The 21,297-nt window shown below is 43.3% G+C and overlaps 2 protein-coding genes across 6 annotated transcripts in view; one reads left to right on the top strand and one right to left on the bottom strand.

Moving 5' to 3' along the window:
• Positions 1 to 18,976, top strand: part of APBB1IP (amyloid beta precursor protein binding family B member 1 interacting protein) — a 65,349-nt gene extending 46,373 nt beyond the window's left edge. Inside the window, exons 11-14 of the mRNA XM_065627780.1 lie at positions 10,266 to 10,364; positions 11,326 to 11,443; positions 15,182 to 15,279; positions 17,552 to 18,976. Of these exons, the coding sequence (XP_065483852.1) occupies positions 10,266 to 10,364; positions 11,326 to 11,443; positions 15,182 to 15,279; positions 17,552 to 18,085 (849 nt within the window). The 3' untranslated portion in view covers positions 18,086 to 18,976. The remainder of the gene's footprint in view (positions 1 to 10,265; positions 10,365 to 11,325; positions 11,444 to 15,181; positions 15,280 to 17,551) is intronic.
• LOC135984940 (protein adenylyltransferase SelO-like) overlaps positions 14,740 to 21,297 on the bottom strand; it is a 34,662-nt gene continuing 28,104 nt past the window's right edge. For 3 of the 5 annotated variants that reach the window (XR_010605737.1, XR_010605734.1, XR_010605738.1), the window contains exon 21: positions 18,280 to 18,424. The gene's annotated coding sequence lies outside the window, so the exon portion shown is untranslated. Of the gene's footprint in view, positions 15,799 to 18,279; positions 18,425 to 21,297 lie in introns of those variants that run through there. The other 2 variants (XR_010605735.1, XR_010605736.1) reach the window with 2 other exon arrangements.

The following is a 21,297-nucleotide window of genomic DNA, read 5'->3' as shown; positions in this document are numbered from 1 at the left end:
ATTATCTGTCTTTAAAGCAAATGGAAGAAAGTAATTGAAAGAGCAGCAGGCATAGCCCACGCTAGCTATTCACTGACAATGGCTGTAAACCAAAGGAGCTTTTCACATTTTGGAAAACAGGTTAATCTGCAGCCCTTATTAGCTCCAGCAGGCTGTAATGCCGCTTGCGAAATTTTTGAATAACAGCACACCACTACGTTTTTTTAAAAAGAATTGTTGCTTTCAGAGGCCCCCCTTAGGAACTGCTGTCTCAAAACAGTGAGTGGTCATCAGCCAAGTTACTTGCTCTGCTGTGTTTCAAATGTAACAAAAGAAAATGCCCAGCTCAGAGGCAAGAGACCAGCTTGTAGTTTACGGTGCAGGAGAAATGCAAGGACTTAGCAGCTTCAGCAGTATCTTGCTTCTGTGCTAGCTGGAAAATTGTGATGAATTCAGAACCAGTCATAATTTCACAGCTTTGAGCATCGAGTTGAAAAAGTGTTGTATTTATTTCTGACTGGTTAAGCTAATTGGCATCCTTACTTCAAGAACAGGGGAAATGCCATTTGTTCATTCAAATGGCAGCAAATGGCCAGTGAGGTGGGCTGATCTGGAGGTGAACATGGCCTCATGCTTGAATGAAGCATCCCTTCTTTTCCTCCAGTCCCCATTTGAATGATGAGCCTTCTAAACAAATAATTAGGCTAAAGCCAGTAACATTTATGCCTGCTTTCAAAGTTCCTGTCTCATATTAGCAGGGAAAAAAAATATTTATTTTTGCGTCCCCCCAAACTTGTTTGTCTTTATGGTGTGTCTTTATGGAGGGAAGAGCCATCAAGAGATATTATAAGAACAAGCAGAACATTCCTGACATTTTTACGCCTATCTGCCAGGCATCACCAAGAACTTATGGGAAAGAGGAACCCTATATCTGATGTTAATCACAACCCCGGTGGCTTGGTTTTAGCTAGAACTATGACATTTCTCAGCTTCTCTGCCACTGCTCTGAATTATATGGACTTTTGCGTCAAAGTCTCCATGATGTTTCTTTGAATGTTGCTTCTCCTTTATCTCTCTAAATGGGATGTGGGCTTTTTGTGCCGTTTCTTCTCTTGGGCTACAGTCAAGTGAGGGGCTTGCAGAAACAGTGAGCCTTTGGTGCTAGTGCCTGGCCTAGCTAACGATCCCATCACTGGGAGCCAGCTGCTCCCTCTGTCCTGTTTCTTTTTTAATCTAGCCATTTGATTTCAGCTCCAGTGGTCATACCTGGGTTACGTAGCTGATGCTGGCTTGGGTACTGGTGTTAGTGTAGCAACAACAAGATCGTGCACATCATGGGCAGGTTGCTTTGATACTTAGCGAGAAGCTGAGGTAGGTTTTGCAGCCTGTGATGTTGGAGCTGCACCTAGACTGGCTATTTTAAACTAGCTCAAATATAAACATTCGTGGCTGCAGATCCATCCTGTAAGATGCATCTCTTTCAGCTAGAGAAGCATGATGTGGTGTGGGTGCTCCATCATTTATTTTCATTACATCAGGACCTCATTGTAAATACTGTAGCTCAGATCAAAACTGGGCAGTTTTTTGCTTGTTTGTTAACCATCAAGACACTGAGGGATAATGGGGGGAAAGGGTGGCGTGCCAGAAACAGTTCAAAATCACATCACAGTGTCTACCAGCAAAAGAGAGCACTTTGCTGAGCTTACTCAGGAGTTTTCTTTCAGGATGATTCAGGAGACAACTGCAGTAACTGAACAAAGCAGCTGTTTCCTCATATCAGCTCCTCTCAGGCAGCAGAAAACCCAGCTGGGACCAACCAGAAAGCAAAGCTGGCTGGTCAGTGTCAGACAGCAGGGTCGCCTTTAGCTGTCCCTGTGCAGCAAACCAGAACCAATGTGGCTGGGACCTGAGGATGAGAGTGCAGCCTGGCACAAAGGCTCCAATGGAGTTGGCTTTCAGGAATCTGTAGGCTTTGGGGCAACTGTAAAGCTTGAAAAACTGTTTTATTTCCCAGTATCTATTTGATCTGTGCTGAGCTATAACCTTCTTAAACTGAATTGCTCTATACCAGTGCTAAACAAGCCTTCCTCTCCCAAAGAAAGTCCCAAATTTAAAAAACAAAAAACAACACAAAGAACCCTCAACATATTAAAAATAGCGCCTCCACTTTTGAGGCATCCACTCTTGTAAACATGCAGATTCTTCCTATTTTCTACTCAGCCTAAATGTAACGCTTACAAAAATTTAAAGATCCCACCCTTCACTGACATCAGGTAAAGTGAGTTTTTTCTAAATAGAGACCTGCTGAAGGGAAGGGAAGGGAAGGGCAGCCAAGTGTGAAAGAACACTCACACTCAAACCTGTGTCTGTCATGGTGAGGTCTGTCCCTCTGTTCCAGGCAGAGGTGGGAGAGGGAAGCAGCACGGCTCTCTGCACTGCCCTGCAAAGAGTGCTGGCCACTTCTGGGAGAGGAAGGGCAGGAGAACAAAAATATCTCTCCTTCACAGAAAAAGTAGTTTCACACACTGCACACAGCAAGTGTTCAAGTTGGAGTGGTTTGGTTCCTCACAGTCGCCTTTGCATTTACAAATGCAAATTTTTATGCACAGATCTTCTCTTTCACCACCTACTACATTACATGGGGAATGCTGTGGAAATGGATGAGATCTTTTGTGGTTTATTTCATATTCCAAAGCTAAGACCCTTCAAAACCAAAAGATTCCACTGTGGAGGAGGGATCTGTTCATCGTACTAGTGACAGCGTTCATTGCACTCAGCAGATATTGTGAACATAATGAGGTTTTTTGTGCATCAAGATAGTATATGTGTGTGTGCACGTGCGTGCACGCATACCAGTCCAGGAGCTGGTTTTGTCACACCATGTTGAAAAATCTTTCAAAGAAGACAAATAGCAAGGTAATCTATATGCAAATTTGCCGGTTTAGTCTGATGTGCCTGTGACAAAGAGTGGATTTAATTATAGTTTATTGGTGCTGGTTGTGCTTGAGTAATCTGGAGGTAATGGTGCATAATGCTGAATTAATCTAGGGTGAAAAAAATTGGTTTCCTGGGGATAAACTGAGACAAAGGCAAATCATCCTCTGTTTCCACAGCTGGGTACATTTTCCCATGCAATCTAAACAGCTAAGATTTCCTGGTGTCATTGGGAAACTACGATTTAAAAAAAAAATTCTAACTATCCAAATAATTTTGGAAGTAATTTTTCAAGAACAATAGCTTCTGTTTGCAGCAGTGGCATCATTCTAGCAGGTAATTCAGTATTTAGTCGCTCAGCTCCCGATTCCCTCCTCCCTCACACCCAGTGTGCTCAGTCGCAGACTGAGTCATATACATAATGCATTCAACACAATGAAGGTAGAAGGTGAGAATTAACAGTGTTTGAGATAGAAAATGCTAGGAAAAAGATATGGAACAAATGGCTAGTGCAGGAAATGAGGATAGAAAACTGGAGATTTTCTGTTTCTTTATGTGACAGATTTGAAAACTGTTGTGTTAGCATGAATGCTTCAGATAAATATTTCAGAGTAAAATTCATTGCCAAAAAAGCAAAAGCAGAAGTATTCTTTATTAAAAACCACTTTCAGATATGTGGGATTACAGGCATATTTATGTGCACACAGTTTTGCAAGATGAGTGCATAAGCATTGGGGAGAACAGAGACAGAGAATGGACAGTGAGAAATGGAATATAATAGCTTTGGAAAATATTACGTGCTGCATAAAGCTGTCCTGGTTACAATGGCTATTACATGTATTTTTAATGACCTAAAAGTTTTGCCTCAGTCATTAGAGAAATGTAGGTCAAAAGGGTAATTTCCTTATAATAGGACAGTTACTGTTTTATCTGTACAGTTCACACCTGTCTTCAAAAGATCAGTTAAGCCTGGTCATGTTAATGCAAGGAGTGCATAGCATCACAATTTGACCACTTTTACTGGTAGATGGAAATTTCGAACCACTCCAGTGTGATTTTTGAAAGGTGCTGAGTATTAATTCTACTTGCAGTCATGGAAGCCAGAAGAGTCTCAGCTTTTCTGAGGAGCGAGCTCACCATAAGCACAAGGTCATCGGTAGAAGATAAGGTATCCAAAAACACTGACCATTTTCTGAAAATCTGGCCTAAAGCCAAAGCTTTTGATCTGAAGTTACTCTATTTATGCTTCTGGCTTTTGTTTCTGCCTCAGAGACTGAGCAAGAATGCATATATTTTAGGGCAAGGAATCCAATGAGATGCCTGAATAACTTCCATTTACTTTTCATCTTCAGTGTTGGAAGAAGGCAAAGAAAAAGACCATTTTATTGGGATAATTTCTCATTTCATGCACACGTGGCCTTTAGTCATTTGTTTTGGCACAAACCATAGAAACGGCATCGTTTAGTTCCCATTTCTTCAGGTTTTCAATGTGTTCTACCTTTTTTTTTTCCATAGGCAAAGAGCTTACTTTTTATCTGAAAATGTAATCTGTGCACAAATATTTTTTAATCCTCTCCAGAAAATAAGGTCTTTGTATTCAAGTGCTTCTGCGTTCTTTATCTTTAGGCAGTTGATACTTATAGAGGAGACAGTGGGTCAGAGGAGAACATTAGATGCTGTTCCAAACCTTTTCAGTGCTTTTCCGGGTGGTGCACGGCACATTCTTTTGCAACCTGGCGTTTGAGGTGCTCCGGCCTTAATAAGTAGCTGGCCAGGTGTCCAAAAATCAGGCCTGATGATGCTACTAATTCATCATTATTAAGAGTTTTGACAAAGACGGAGAAAAAAGTCCACTGTAGTCAAATTATGTTGTATTTTAAAACACTGTATTATTTTTGAAGCGCTATTCCACGTGAATGTTTTTTTCTGTGAGAAAAAATCTGGAGTCCCTGTCTACTTGCATATTACCACTTTTCATTCAAACCATGAATTCTGGAGTAGTTGCTTTTTAAACAGGTTTTTTTTTCGTAATTCATTTTGGTGCTGCATGTTTCAGAGGCAAAGGTGATAAACCTTTCCAGAGGAGATGTTTTCACTTTGCTGTCAGATGATTTTAGTGACCTTTTCGGGACACGATATGCACCATGTAACAAAATAATTTATCTGTCTCTATGTGTGAGACATGTAAGCTGTGGCATACTGAAGTTAGTGTTACTTTGCTTAAAAAAACCCAGTATTTCTCACATGACTATTGTGATGGATATTGTTATGACCTCTGTTTGTCTCACAGAGAGGTTATTCCAGGGACTATGAATCTAGTTTAGCAAAACCAGACTTGCGTATTGACTACAGCTCCCTGCGTCTGTGTGCTGTGCTGAACAATACCCTGAGACGCTGGAGCTGTGAAAGGAGGAAACTGGTTCAAATGGACCTTCACACCAGGTCATTGTTTCCGGGGATTTTCAGCCGTCCAGATTGTTCTCTGAATTGATTATCCTGAGTCAGCATTTTTATGTCCTACCTAATGGATTTTGCATGTGACCTGAAGTTTTTAATGGAGAGTCAAGCTTCTAAAGGTCACCGTCAACAGCAGAGACTTCTGCCATTTGCACTGCCAAAGCAATTTGACTGCGGTACGCTCCTTCCCCAGTGAGCAAGCTGCTGGGGTGGGGTGAGACAGTTCTTGGCTGAAAACATTATCCCTTCATATCCAAAGTAGCAGGTTCCATGCATCTAAAAACCACAGGAAGCCAAATGCCTCCGTCTGAGCGACTTTCTAATAATCTTTTACAGGTATAAAGCTTCAGCATTAAGCTTGGTGCGGCTGGCGTTTGGTGCCGTGGTCTGGCCTTGCACGCAGCTGCAGAAGGCAGCCCTGGCATGGGCAGCATGCAGCGGTCCTCCTGACAGCAGAGCCAGGGCCCAGGAAAGGCAATGGGGATATTTCCAGCCAACCTCAGTACCAAGTTATGTTTTATGTGTCATTGGTAAAGTTACACATAAAAAGAGAGCCAGTGCTGCTGGTGCTTCTCAGAAAGTGAAAGGCAACACAGTTCTTAGCTGTCACAACATGAAGATCCAGGCTGCCAGCATGGCTTTGAGGTGTTTAACCTTCCTACAGAGCTCGGTGTTCAGCAGCTTGCTACTTTGGACCCTAATTGAGAGAATACACTTGTGACTCTGCGTTTAATCATGGTTACTGATGGGAGTAATTTAATCAAGGAACTGATTGGGGTAATTTGGAATAGGCCCCACTGGTGAATGTCAGTAGTTAAGATGAATCGCCCAGTAGAGACAATAGCTAGTAAAAGATAGGGTAGAGGGTAGGCTGTAAATAACTCCCATGTTTCCGGCACGGGACACCCTGGCCTTGTTCATTGACAGTTTCCTCTCAACTTCTCAGGACGGCGAGAACCCCACAGTCTCAAAATATTGACAGAGAGGGTAAGCAGTGAGCTGAGGCAGCTTGCTGGTGATGCTACGCTATTCAGATCATTGAGGAAAGGGCAGACTGAAGAATTCTGGAATGGCCTTGTGAGGCTGAGGTTCTGGACAATAAAGTTGTAAAAAATACACAGTCTGAATATATACATTATAATGTGCATAGGGACAAAAGTGATCAGAACTTCCCCTGTGGAATTTCTAACTTTGAGCAGATCTATACCATTCAGGAGCGAGATGCTCATGTGGTATATACCTTGATAAAAGCTTTGTTTCAGTGCTCAGTAGTGATCAGATATGTAAATTAAGTGTTAGGAATTATTAGGAAGGGCATAGATAATAAAACAGCGAACATTGCCATACTGTGGCACAAGTCCATGGTTTCTTCTCACCTGTGCAGTTCTGGTCCTCTCATCTCAAAGAGGATATAATAAAGTTGGAAAAGGATCAAGGGAGACGCAACAAGGATAAACGAAGGTGAGGAATGACTTTGACTTGAAGAATTACTGCAGAGACTAGAAGCCTGTAGGGTGGAGAAGAGACAACTTGCCAGGAATATAACGCAGATCTGCAGGCTCAGGGGTGGCATGGAGAGGTGTGGATAGGGGTCAACCATTTGGTGTCTCTTCCAAAACAAGTACATTAAACAACACTAGTAGCAGTCAGGTTCAGAGCAAAAGGAGGTGGTTCTTATAGCATGTGCACCACATCTGGGAAGATTGTTGCTAGAAGACGTTGTGGATGCCAGAACTCTCTCTGGGCCCAATAAAAAGCTGAAAAAGTACCCGGTGGAGAAATCCATTGAAGAACCTAAATATGGAGAAACCCTATCCAGCTCTGAAAATCCCTGGCCTGAAAATAGTTGCAGACAGGGAGAGTACAGAGGGGGAAGTGTCAGAGGGAAGTATCATATATGCTTGTCTGGTTCTTTCTCTTCCCTCAGTATCCATTTGTGGCCACTGTCAAAGGTGGGACACTGGGTTCAGGGACCTTTGATCTGACACAGTACAGGTGTTCTTGTGAAACTGGTGTTTCTGTAGGGTGCCCAAGAGGAGAGGTCTGCAGCTGCCAGTCTCAGCTTCCCGCAGCAGATCCCCGTGGCAGGGCTGTGTCTACGTGCGGCACCATTACCTGGCTTGCTGTGTGCTGCGTCCTCCTCTGCCTTGTTTATGCAATGTGCACTTTTGTCCAAATGTTTACATAGATTATCTGTTAAATTATAGGATTTTTTTTTTCTTGTAATAAAAAACTGTTGGCAGGTGTGGTGGTTGAAAATGAGGGAGATACGTAGACCCATTGGACTTAGTTGTCATGAAAAAGGAGGGGTTTTTTTTCCTTCATTTTTGAAAGCTTTGGGTGCCACCTGCTGGGTTCAGTAGGACCTTACACATAGGAGTGAAATTGCTCATTGCTGGTTGAAAAGTGCTTGAAGAATTTAATTTACTCAGGGTTGCAGTGCTTTTGTTTGCACCTCCTGGTTCTCTTGGCTCCGTTGGTGATAACATAACGCAGGTCCGTGGGCTGTGCTGTGCCATGCAGAGAAGCGCCTGCTAATGGTTTCCTTTCAGTGATACCATTCAGACTGAATTCTCTACCGGTTTTCACTGTGTTTAGTCACGTAATGGAGAAAGGGTGGAAGGAAAGGAGTGTCTGGCATTGTGTCCTGGCCACGTATTGCAGTAGTGGAGCCCACTGTGAGCAGCGTTCAGGCTGACCAAAGATGCAGGAGACAAGGACAGGGACAGGCAGGCACTGAGGAGCTGGAGGAGGCGGTTTGTCCAGGGGCCCTGGTCACTGCCGCTGTGTGACATGTGACGCGGGTGTACAGCAGCAAGGTACGGCTCTGTATGTTGAACCGTATGACGGGGTGGTGTGTGGGTGTTCCAGGTGGGTGAGGCACAGGGCCATGGGGTGGGCATGGCGTCTGCCCCGCAGTTCAGGCGCCTGGTGACGGTGAGCTGGCATCTCCGGGCTTGCAGTGTGAGATGTCCCCGGCACTCACCTTAGGCACCAATAAGGTAGCCATGGGCCCTTCCGGAGGGCTGAAGCAGACTTTGCATATTCGCAGCCCAGGGGAGATGGCCGGCTCTGTGCTTGCAGAAAAATGGCGAACAGTATGGCTCCTTCAAACACGCTGCTGCAACACAGTTACCCACAGCACTGCCTTGGGACACGTCTGTCACTAGGGAACCCCTCGAGAGTAATATCCCTTTGCTTTTTTCTTCCCCACGGTTATGACCCTGGCGTGTTCACTGTCACTTTGTAACTTGATGGCACAGGGCTTTGGCAGCAATACTGGCTTGAATGATCCTGTTCTCTCATCCATCCCTTGCTACTTGTTCTCTCCCCAAGCCACAGCGCCCCTTGTCCCCACACCGTATGTGAGGCTGTGCTGCGTACTGCTGGCTTTAAAAAAAATAAACCAAAACTACGGCATGATGAAGTGGGTTATATTTAACTCAGACCGGTTCCCTTTTTCAAATCGCAGTGTGGCCTCATAAACAGTTGGGTCAGCGCAAGCAGGGGAAGCCTGGCGTCTGCAGCACTGAGCGGGAGCAGGGACACGGGGCTGAGGAGCGAGACCTCTGTGTTCAGCTCTGCTTTTGAGCCCCTGGATCAGCCGGCTGTGGTCAGGGCTTGTCCCAGGCAGCAGCGGGTGTCTGTGAGGAGACGTCTGGCACCTGTCTCAGCCCTGGGCTGTGGAGCTGCTCACGGGCTCTGTGCTGCGAGGGATCCTGCTGCAACCCCGCGCCCAGCGCCGCTCTGCTTTGGGGGCTTAACGAACCTTAGAAAACCAGGGTCCTTGCTGCTAGGTGGAGGTATGCTTTGAATTTTCTACTGCGCAGGCTGAATAGAGAGTTCTTTGGCAATATCCCTGGAACATATTTGGCTGTTCTTTTGTGCATTCACGATGTTTCACTAATGGTGCACCTATAGTTTATACAAAGAGAAATGAACTTATAAATGGGGGATAATGAACCCTTTTCCTTCGGTTTCATTCTTTTCCGTGTGTATCAAGAGATGGCAGTATATTATTCCATCCAAGCGACTAAAGAGCCTTCTCTGCTGTATCAGGGGAATTACATTCCTTCAGAGTCCTAGAGAGGGTGTCCAGTCTCAGGCAAGCAGGCAGTCTGGCATTTTGGTGACCTTTGAGTTGTACTGGTACGTCACCACATGCCAGTACGGTGTTGATCAGTTAGGGGAAGAGACCCTCCATTTTGTCCAAAAAAAATCAAAAAAGGTTTAAAAATTGTAAAGGTTTCCAGTACAAACCAAATGAAAAAGATTACTTCTGATGGTGTTACATTTTGAATGATCCTCTGTCTAGAACATACATCAGCTTTACATAACTGTTGGCAAACAACAGCAAGAGTAAAGCAGAATAAAAATGTATAGGAAGAAAGCTAGAACTCAGCCCAAAGAAAGGCAGGCAGTTAGAAGGAAAAATCTGTTGCAGATGGGAGTTTATGCTTAAACAAATTTGACATACTCTTTGGAAACTAATTATGGTCAGTGTTCAGTCTGGATGCCTTATGTATGACAAACCGCAATGAGAAACAGACTTCCAGTGTTTATACACGGAGTATTAGACCTTGAACCGTAGCGTCTGTAGACTTCATTGAACTCTAGATCACTATTAGACTTCTGTAGCCCTTGAACTCATATTACAGTGCATTAAAATTATTTCAAGCAAATGCTGCCAGTGGCAGCTCATGTATAGCTCATAATCACCATCTTTTTTGATATTTTATTATAGTCTGGTTTTGCTTTTTTTTTTTTAATCATCTTTATGTTAACATGATGCCTATAGGCAGTGTTCTCACCAAGGTCACTTGCAGTGCCTTTGCACTTTTGTATAGTGATTTGATTTCTGTGTTTGTCTTATTTTATGAATTAATATCTTTCAGCACCCCCAGATTCAGAAGGAGTCACAATATATCAAGTACTTATGCTGCGATGATCAAGCAACCCTGCATCGATGGGTAACAGGAATAAGAATTGCTAAGGTGAGATTAAAAGTAAATTTAGTTAAATGTGTTTTCTGAACATTCTTGTCTTGCTCAGGTTACTGACTGTTATCACCTCAACTAGAAATATTGTGACAAGAATGGACATTCATGCTGATTTTACCTTAGGAAGAAAGAGCAGAAGGGCATGACCAGGATGTTTTTTCTGAATATTCCCATTCCCTATTTATCAGTGTTTTTCTCATTAACACAAGGGTTGAATTCTGTAGCTATAAAACTCATGTAGTCATAAAATTTACTCCAGTTATCTGGCATAATAATAATATGCTGTGGCTAAAGATGTGCAATCTCTGGTCAATACAGCTGTGACATTTTTCAGACAGTTCTGCCCAAATTTTCGGCATCACCCTCTTCAAAAATATCCTGACTCGCAGACCATTTTGTTTTGCACAAAACATTAAGGGGGATGGATTCATACGTAGCCCAGTATACTGGCTATACAGACCTGCTCCTGTTAGGTATTCTTTTCTGCCAGTTCTGCTGCAGGACAACATCCAACAAAGGTGTGGGGTGAATGTGAAACTATTTTGTGTCTTACGCTGACAGAGCTGTTTGTTCTACAGCCCAGGATTCAGTGTCCTAAGTCTCCAGTCTGAAAATGTCATACTTGGAAAGCATTCGAAAAATATATTTATTGAGAATAGTTGGGTTTTAAGCTAAGTTTCACGATGTTTACAGATACTGAAATGAACATAAAGGGCGAGAATGGTATCAGTAGGGCCGTGTTTGGTCACGGGGATTCATGCTTTATTGTGCTGTTACAGAGATGCTTTCAACCTGGCCCTATACAGAAACAGACACACCACTTGTAAAAAACTACTTTTTCACAAAACTGGCTAGGAAGGAATGGGGTCAGAAAAGTTGTCCAAGAGCAAAATGAGTGCTTGGCATATTTAAAGCTTAACACCACGCTTATTGTATTGTTTTGATTGTTTTGCAGTATGGCAAGACGCTGTATGATAATTACAAATGTGCAGTGAAGAAAGCTGGCTTGTCCTCTCGGTGGGCAAATCAAGGGACGGTGGAACCAGCTGCCCCTGCAGAATCCCTATCAGCAGGTACTGATGCCGCCACAGCAGTTCAAATCACATTTATTGCCCACTTCTGTCATCATCAGTGTTGCACATAGTCTTTGTTCAGAAAACTATCTCATTGATTCAGCAAGATAGTAATCTTGTTCTAGACAGCCCAGTGCAGCTCTGATCTATAACCAAGCTAGCAGCAGAGCTCTCATTTTAATGTTAGAACCTGAAGAATACAAAGACAGCCCACCAAATGTCAGTTTAAACCTGCATTTTTCTGTATTTTTCTGTTGGCATCTGAATATAAATCCTTTATCCTCCCTCTATGTTTTATGGACTGATGGTCCATGTCTTGAAGTTTTCTACTGGCTGTATTGGTGCTTTTCTTCCAACGAGTAAAAGGGATGAGTGGGATATTCTGAGAATGATCATTTCAGAAAGAGATTATTATAGGTTGAGCCACTCTTTTTCCTAGCCTTTCACTCATTTGCATAACAATGTGGGTGTCAGAAGAAGGACACGGAGGCAGAAAGGATTAGGTTACTCTCTACTTTTCCAGTAGCTTCATCACACTGCTGTTACCTATGTTATCATTGTATGGATACAACAGTGCATGATACAAGATGTCGCTTACATGATTGCTTTTAGTTTATGTGCTTAAGGTATGTTTTATTTATTAGGAAGGACATGATGGCCAAGTATTTACTTTCATAAGACAGGCAAAGTAAAAATCAGTGTTGGCAGTTAATGTTCTGACTTGTCATGTAGACAACTCAAAATCATCCAAACACCTCTCCAGGGCTTGTTTGCCTTTTCTCAGTACACATGACAAAAAAGGTCTCTATACTATTCCTCGGAGTCAAATCATGGTAATAAATGCACATTTGGGATGTAGAGACCGAGTAACAGTGTTTTGAGATCAGGGCATTTTGTGATGGTTGGGTGTGGAGGTACTTTAGCAAGGGTGGATGGGACAGTTGTGAAGCATTTTGTGTTCTGGTGTTGATGGCAGTAGAGGGGTGGCCGGCCAGTGGGGCTCCATGCGGGTGCTGCAGCCTGTACTGGACACGGGCAGGATCGAGGCCTTATTAACTATATATATGCATCTGTATAACTTTAGCTGCTGCCTACAATCCAGGAACACTGCATGTGGTCATAAAATATACTGTTAATCTTGACTAATGGAGCCCATTAAATGGTTAAGTAGCCTGGAAAGATTTTAGTCATGTGTTTTGTCACTATAGAAATATCTCTGAAGGATCATTAGCATTCTAATTGAGGCAAGTCACTGTGATTTCTGCTGTCTCACAGTTGTCATTACTGCCCTGTTGATACAGGTTTTATAACCCCAGGTTTTACAACCTGGGGCTCGACTATAATACTATAACCTGAACTGCCTGACTGTGAGCAGTTCTTGGCTCACGTTTTGGAAATGGAACAAAGCATGTTTTCTTCGGTTCTGTTTTCAAAAGGCCATGTAGCCATTGGTATGGGCTGATTTCAGCGTAGGCTAAAATCTGTGGCAGCCAAAAGCTGGAGGAGGCAGGTGGAAGTTCTGCTCTCACATCTCCTGTAGCCTGCATTCCCTGGCCATGCTGCTGCAGCCAGTGTTTGTGTGTTCGCCTGTAGCCCAAACTGTATCTTGTCTGTCTCTCCACCTCACTGTCTGTGTCTTTGGATACTGAAAAAACAGTGTATGTTGTGTGCCAGCACAATATCGTGGTGTTTGAAAGATGAAGGATGTTGCTTTATTCAGATGTTCTGTATCACTATAAGGCTCAATATTTTGCATTATATATTTTGGGTATGTATATTTTGCATTATATTTGGACTACTTTTTTTTTCCTTAAAATATTAATTCATTTAAATTTAAAATAAATCTTGAGAATAGAATGCAGGAACTCTGATGTTAGATTGACTGGGAGTCCTTCAGCTGGCTGACTGTGTAAAGCATATATGCAGGTATGTGGCAGGAGTTGATACATCAAATGTTGCTTTCAAGTCTTGCACAGCTTATGAAACTGAAGACAACATATTACCATTTAGCCATGTCCCAGCTTCCTGGTATATCATATTTGTCAAGTAGAACACTATACCCAGCCCTATATAGAGTGGATCTCTCTCTGATCTCTTTCATTTGGTTAAATCTCAGCAAGACTGAGGGCAGCAAAGTCTTTGAGCAGCGTGAAGCGCAAACTCCTGCTCTGCTCTGGAGGGCGCGGCCACGGAACCCAGGGATTTACATCTCTCTCTGCTGAGCACTTACAGCCACAAGATTGGTTTTAGCTCTTTATTGGACTTCTATGTTAGTCCTTCAACAAACACAGGCTGTACTCTGAATGATCAAAATGGTACTTTGGATTAAATATGCTGAACAACATGCAGGTAGAGGCATAAAACACAAGGACTTCAGACCGCCTTCTGTCATCCCTTGAAGCCTAAATAGTCCTAGTAAATTCAGTACACCACAGAGTTTGTCTTACTTCTCTGTCAAGTGTGTGATTTGCCAGCATGGCAATAAAAATTATTTATTTATTATCATATTAATGGAAACTTTTTGCTAATAAGAAAAGTACATGTTGAGATTAAAACCGTCATTGTGCTTAGACTTACATTGTAGACAGCTAAGGGCTCACTAGCATCCAAGAAGTACATGAGTGGAACTTTACTGGATCTCAGAACTGTAAATTATAATAGAGCTAAGGCAGTCATGAACGTTTACAAGTGTATGTATCTAGGCACCAAACACTATCTGCTATTATCCTTTGACGTGTGCAGCTTCCAACAACCCCAGACTAAACGAGAGAGTTTCTTTAATCCTCATCAGACCGTACAGGGGCTGTGGATTTTTTCCAAATTAAACTCACAAATTTGTCCTTTGGTCTCGCATTCATTTACTCCATTTGCAGTACTGGGTTATTTATGTATATCCATCACAAACACAGTAATGGTGGGCAAACATTTTGCAGAGCTTTAACTTAGCTAGCAGATCTAGACTAATCTGAGAACACAGTGAGGTTCACAAATCTTCCACAGTTCCAGGTGGAGGCAGAAGTTTCTGAGCCCTTAGCTCATTTACCAAGGAAAATGGATCAGCCTGCCTGTAGGATTTCAAACCTTCAGCTCTCATGACTCTTTTTGATATGAAACTATAGTGCTTGCTTTTAGTCTTCAGGCTAAAGGAAAAAAACATGCAATAAAACTGAGAATGTAGTAATATTACAGCACACTACAGACTTCAAAACGCTGTTATGAGCGACAGGTATTTAAACAACAGAATGCCAGAGGGTGGGTTTAACTATGCCAGTTTTATTTCTGCTTAGTTCCCCATCTTTATTCCCATGGCAGCCTTTATGGTTGTCTTCTGTAATCACCATTTCCAACAGTCAGAAGAAAAAGCTCTTCATTTGTCAACACCTTTATACACTCTGATAATTTCTGTCTTTTGTCTTCATAATTCTGCCACTTGCTCTGCCTGTAGGATTGTCAGCTACAACCATGGAGGCCTGTGGACAGGTATTAGTTGTAATGTAAGGTATTATGTTTATTGTCCTTATGTAATGAACTATGAAAAGTCACAAAATAAACCTGAAGTAGAGGACAGACATCCTCATGGATTTCACTGAATTATGTATAAAACCTGTAACGAGTGGTTCCTTGCTGGAAGTTGTAAAGATGTTTTTATAGCCTTATTCTTAGTTTGCTATTCCCTGATCTGGTTAAGATCATGAAACTGTAACACTCTTTTCCTTCTGTCTCCTCCCCTTGTCACAGGTGCTGTTCAGGCAAATGGACAGATTCCTCAAACTGTTCGTCGTTCCAGTACAGAATTTCCAGAGACTCAGAAGAAAGTGGATACATCAGAGGCACAGGTCAGCAGTTACTACCAATGCACTGGTTAAATGTTACCTGTGAACCAGTTCTCCAAGTTTGTTTTTCTTCACCTGCTGTCTTCTCCCCTCCAAGTCCCAGCGTGCTGTTGTGACAAGCATTTGTCTTCTGGGCAAAAGGGCTGGTTCCTTGCTGCCCCTCCTCATGCTTTACACACTGCAAACAGTGCCCGTGGCACAGAAGCGCAGAGGTGTAGGCACAGCCACCTGCCACTTTTGTTCTTCAGAACAAATAGGTGTGGGTTCATGTAGCAGAAACAGGAATGTGCCTATGGGGACAGTCTCAAAGAGTCTGTGCTGCCAGAGCCTTGGTGCTGGTTTCTGTCTCTTGCCTTAGTAACACAAAGGCTACAGTAGTGTGAACACAGGGAACACTGTGCACAGCTGAAGATGAGTGTGTAAGTAGAAGTGTGAAGAAGGGCAAATAGTAAATGTTTTCATTAGGCTCTAAATACATTCCTTGGTTCAGCTTCAAATTTTGTCTTCTTGCTCCATCTCTGGCTGTAAAAATATCAGTAGGGTACAGTGTGAGGACTTAAAAACATCCTACAGAAAAAACCAAAAACAAACCTGCATTTTTTTGCAGTACATTATTCAATCCCTCCGTCACACATAAAGTGCACAGGACAAGTGCAATGAAATTCCCAGAACTTTTCTGTCACCTGCATTACGTGTCCTATGCCGCTTGCTTATGACTTTGAGTTCCTCCTTTAAAAAGATGTTTCTCTATTCTGAACCTCGCTTCCTCTGGAATAGATCACGTTCTCCGAACTCAGCCAGTGGTTCCCTCCACCTATATCTCATTTACTTCCATCTTTGTAGGCAAGGAGAATGAGGAGAGGGCAAGCATGTTACACTTGGCTGATGCCAGAATTAGTACTGCTGATGGCAGGGTTGCAGAGCGCTTTTCTCTAGCAGAAGCAAACATGTCACTGCCTTCGTCTCACAGCTTCTACAAGCCTGGGACCAAAGGATCAGGGTGCGCTGTACTACAGTTAGAGCACTAAGCTCGCTGGATCTAAACTGATAGATTAGCATAACTCGAAATGAATGTGTTACAAAGCTTTGTTTTCAGGAGAGCAGATTTCTCCCCAGGTTTACAAGAATAGATAGTGTGTTTGTGTAGTAACTGTCAACAGCTAACAGTTGCTACCTGAAGAAAAAAAAAAAAAAGGCAAATTATGTTCAGAATGTTGACTAGCAAACACAATTTGAAAGAAAAGCCACCTAAAAACTTGTCAAAATAAACATCGCCATAATGAACTGCTACCCTACATTTTATTTAACTTGGATGAGGGATGCTTTGATTCATTTTTCCTTCAGCAAAGTTGTCAGAGGGTTTGAACATTTCGTGACCTTGCAAACAGGGCTGGACTTAGTGGCTTCAAGGATGTGTTTGTCACACTGTTGGTTCAGAAGTGGAGGAGGTGTGTGCATGTGCCTTGCCCAGAAGGCAGAAGACCCCCTTCCCCATGCTTAGCAGTGGCCCTTGCCAGGTCACTGGTGGATGATCTTTCCCCTGCTGTACCCCTCCCAGAACTGGGACAGACGCTTTCCCAAGCGCCTCACTCCCCAGCGCTTTGCAGTGGGCCCAGGGCACTGCCCTGCGGGTGGGTGTGTGTGACACCGTGCTGTAGAGCCGCGGGCACGGTGAAACCAAACACAGAGGCTTGAAGTTCCCAAATAGCTCCACCTTTTGCCCAGTTCACTGCTGTTGTGCCTAATTTGTTTGGCAGAGATAGGTGACTTCATTATTTTAGCTTTATCCAGAGATCCATCGGCCACAGCTAGCGGGGCTGGGAGCTAAAACTAGACCTGCTTTGTATGTCCTCAAATATTTTTCTTTTTTTTTTTGGATGTAAAAAAAAAAAAATCTGTGGTTTGTTTTTAAGTCATGTTCTCAGGGAATTAGCAGCAGGATGGACACATCAAGGAAGTATCTTTATATGTCTTACTAACTGCAATTCTTTGAAATCTTAATGCACTCATTTTCTGAGGACAGCACTCAAAGAAGCACTATGAATAGTGTCAAAGGGGAGATTCCCACTGTCAAAAGCTCTGTGGGCAGCTCCAGAAAGAAAAAAAAAATACTATTTGCGCTCTTCAGGCAAAACGTACTCTGCTTCATTTCACTGTCTGTCTGCTGCACTCTTCTCATGTATTTTCCTATTTTTTCTACTGTTCTTAGGCAGTGGCATTAGTTTGCACATGCACTGACTGTATCTTGTCCTTTTATTCCTTTCGCTTCTTAAAGGCTAAGCCAAATAACGTCAGCGCACCTGGCCTGGCACAGCCAGCGATGAAGCCACAGAAATACCAGAGTAAGAGGAACTCACTGCTGCCTCCTCCTCCACCTGAAAGGCGGTCATCTGCGATTTCTGTTTCACCAGTCCTACCCTCCAAAGTCAAACGAGACAGCGGTGTTTTCCTAACAGAACCAGACAGCTTTCCAGCACCACCACCTACGCTGACGATCGATTTACCACCACCACCATCTGATTTCTGTGAACCTCCTCCTGACTTTGTGCCTCCACCGCCGCCAGCCTCCAGCAGCGCTAACGGAGACCTGCCGTTACCCCCACCCCCTCCACCTCCACCTGTCTCCATTAAGCCGCCACCTCCGACAAAGAAACCTGTGCCACTTCCTTCAAAAAGGCCAGAAAACACAGGACAAGCTGGAGAGCCACGGTCAGCTGGGCCCCCCCCACCTGGGGGTGGAGGGAGGCAAGCAGATTTCATGTCTGACCTGAGGAAAGCTCTTGAGAAGAAAAGGGGCAGCACCTCCTGAACTCTGGGAGCAGGTGGACTTCAAGCCATAGCTGTTTGTGGAAGGTCGTGCTGGATCAGGCTCCTCCAGGAGGAATTCTCCTTCAGAGTTCCTCCTGGGGGTCTCAACAAGTAAGGTGGGGTGCCTTCTGTCCCCCACTTTGTTCCTATAACCTGATGCTTCCCCCCCACACCCCACCCCCCCTCCATTAACAACCATCCCAGCATCAGCCCAAGGTAAGAACCAGCTGCAGAGTCTTGTTTCACTGCATCGGGCCAGCAGAGATGGTGGAGCAGCACTCGCAGAGCCGGCCAGCCAGTGAAATGCATCTTCTATGCTGCCCCTCTGGTAGAACTGGATCTGAAGGAAAAAATACAACAATGTCCTCATGCAAATTTTGAGAAGTGGGAAGATCCCTTTTCACAGAATTCCTCTTAAAGGTTCTTTATCAGAAAACCCCCAGTTGGTGTGTGTGTGGGGGGTTTCAATAAAAAGACTCCAGTTTTTTCAAAAATAGTCTGTCTTAAAAAGTAAAAACTCAGCTAGATTATTCTGAGATACAAGGCAGGACTGTGGCCATTTCCAGACAGTGTCACTAAATGTTACACACTCCTGCTTCCCTGTGCAGCTCCAGTCATACCTGTCAGCACTCACAGTTGCTGGCTTTTAATCTTGTTTATTTAGTTAATCTTAGACAAAGAAAAATTTTTATTTCCAAATCTACTATGCTCCCCTTGGTAAGCAGGGATTTTTTTTTTCCTGCTGGTTAACATTTGTCTTCAAATTATACCTAGAAATAGCCTGTCTTCTGAAAGACTCTGTAATTATCTTGTACCTGATATGTCTCCTCCTACATTTTTTTCATTTGTTCTCCCATTTTAGTTCTCCGTTGTTCATTTAGGCAACATTCATTATGAGTTCTCAAATAAAAATAGCTTCTATTCTATATCTGCACAAAGTGTCATAGTTCATCAACAGACATTTTACTGGTAATTGGTACCACTTCAAATATTTTAAAAGTTTTTGCCTCTCGCTTCTAGTCTTTATTTTTATTTCTTCCAGTCTTTGCCTCTTCTCATGCGCATGATCTTCTAAGATACCATAAGTAATATATTTCTGTATTTTGCAATACAAAAAGCATAAACAGCAAAGCGTGTGGTCTGAATAAACAAATACATAAAGTAGATGACAGAGCAGGGGGCCAGAGCGCTGCTGTTTGTCAAAATGGAGCCCTAGGTCCAGAAGCGGTGGTGGGAGGCAAGGGAATGACACAGCCTGGGGAAATTTTGGGTCATCTCTAGTCTTATTTTTGGCTTAAGGTTGGTTTGTAAATAGCCACGTACCTGTATAACAGCCTCGCAGAGATATGAAGGCTGTAACCACGTCTCTATAAAGCACCTTTCCTTTTGAAATGACTACCTTATTTTTTAAGGTGAAAACACCAATGACGTTATGAACCACACGCATTTCTTCCTGAAATGATTTTGCTTTAAACACTGGTAAAGCCCACGGCTGTGTCATCTCTGGTGGAAGAAGTGGCTGCTTGAGGCCGAGCAATAAGCGCATCTTTATGTGGGCAAAGGTGGTTGTAGTTAATATTCCTCCCTGCTTTTGAACTTGAAAAAAACTGTAAAAGCATTTTAATTACGAAGTTTACAAGATTGTATGTATGAGAGATGCTAAGAGCAAGATATGTATGTGCCCCTACCACACCTGCATGTTTTGGTGGCTGCATGAGCGTAGTCATCCACGTGACAGCACAGACCAGGCCTTTGCTATGATGAAGCACGCACCAAGAGCAGGCAGGACTGGGGAGCCAGACCTCAACAGGCAGGAGCAATGCAGGGCAGAGCACGCACAGCGCAGCGCCGGGAGGAGCCGCAGGGCCTGCTCAGAGCAGCAGGAGGGGAAGGACGGGCACTTGGAAGGAGCCAGCAGCAAGGGTGGTGATGGGCACAGGAAGAACTTGGGGATGCACAGAAGGTGTTTCAGAACAGGGATGCTTCAGCCAGGGAAGCACCAGATGAGTCACTAAAAAAAGTTTATGTGACATCCCACAATTTAATCTGGGTTCAGTTGAGACAAGCTGAAGCTAAGGGATGTTTTTTTTCTGCAGTAATCATGCCCATCATGCCTGTCTCAAGTGACTCTGGTGGAGCCATATGGGGCTGGGAATGTCTTAACAACTGCTGTTAACCATTTCTTTGCTCTCCAGCCTATGGCTGAGGATCTAGCATTGCTAGCAAGATGCTACAGCTTGAACATCTGTGTGCCTACTGCAAAATAAAAGAGGATGAGGATGCAAGCTTGAGTGCTGGCCTAGTGCTCACCCACACTGCCAAAGTTGTCCTAAGCACGGTCCCATGCATGACTCAAGGAACTGCCTGGGCTGGGCACTGTTCCCAGAAGACAATATGGACAAGTCTAGAGCAGGTTTCACTCCCCGTACAGAGATCTCATGGTCCAGCTATGGCCAGTCAGGGTACCAGTTCATGGGCCAAGAGACTAGTTCCTGGCCTTCCTACTTAGCAATATAGACAGAGCCCATGCAACACTCACTAGTGTTCTAGCTCCCTTACTTTCACTGAACTGAGCAAAAAGCTCCCACCAGGAGAACTATGTTCACCAAGAACACAAATGTTGCCCAGAAGTTTTGAACTGACATGCTAGACCGTTCAAAAGGAATCTTATTCTCTCCAAACAGCCAAACAGAAATGCTGTCAAGACCAGTGCAAGGCTTATAAGGTTAGTACAAGCTCTGAGTGCAGGAGGAAAAACACTAACTAGCTAAAAGTAGGAGGATTAAAACTATGGTTAAAAAAAAAAAAAAAAAGAAAAGATTAATGTTTCTCAACTGCTTTCCATATGTAACTGATGCAAGCATTACACAGAATCATTGAACACTAAAGTGCTGTGTGTCATTTTCTGACAAGGTATTAGGAGTTCACATCTTCAACACACTTAAGTGACAACAGCTGTCTGCTATCCAACTATTCTTAAATCAAATTAATTTTCTTTCATGAAATAAACACCCAGCATCAAAATAAAGCAGAACATGTCCTTAGAAAAAATGTTGCACAATAAGCTAGTTTCTCTGAATTCACAAAGACTTCTACATGGCTTTCCCAGCATTCACTCTTCTTGCCAGAAGGCTCAGCCTCCTGCCCTGTTTCCTCCCTCTTCTTTTGTTACAGCACAATAAACTCAATTTTATACATTTTACATCTGCTGTC

This window comes from Caloenas nicobarica, chromosome 2, assembly GCF_036013445.1.
Source record: "Caloenas nicobarica isolate bCalNic1 chromosome 2, bCalNic1.hap1, whole genome shotgun sequence".
NCBI lineage: Eukaryota > Metazoa > Chordata > Aves > Columbiformes > Columbidae > Caloenas > Caloenas nicobarica.
This window is presented reverse-complemented; position numbering and strand designations above follow the sequence as displayed.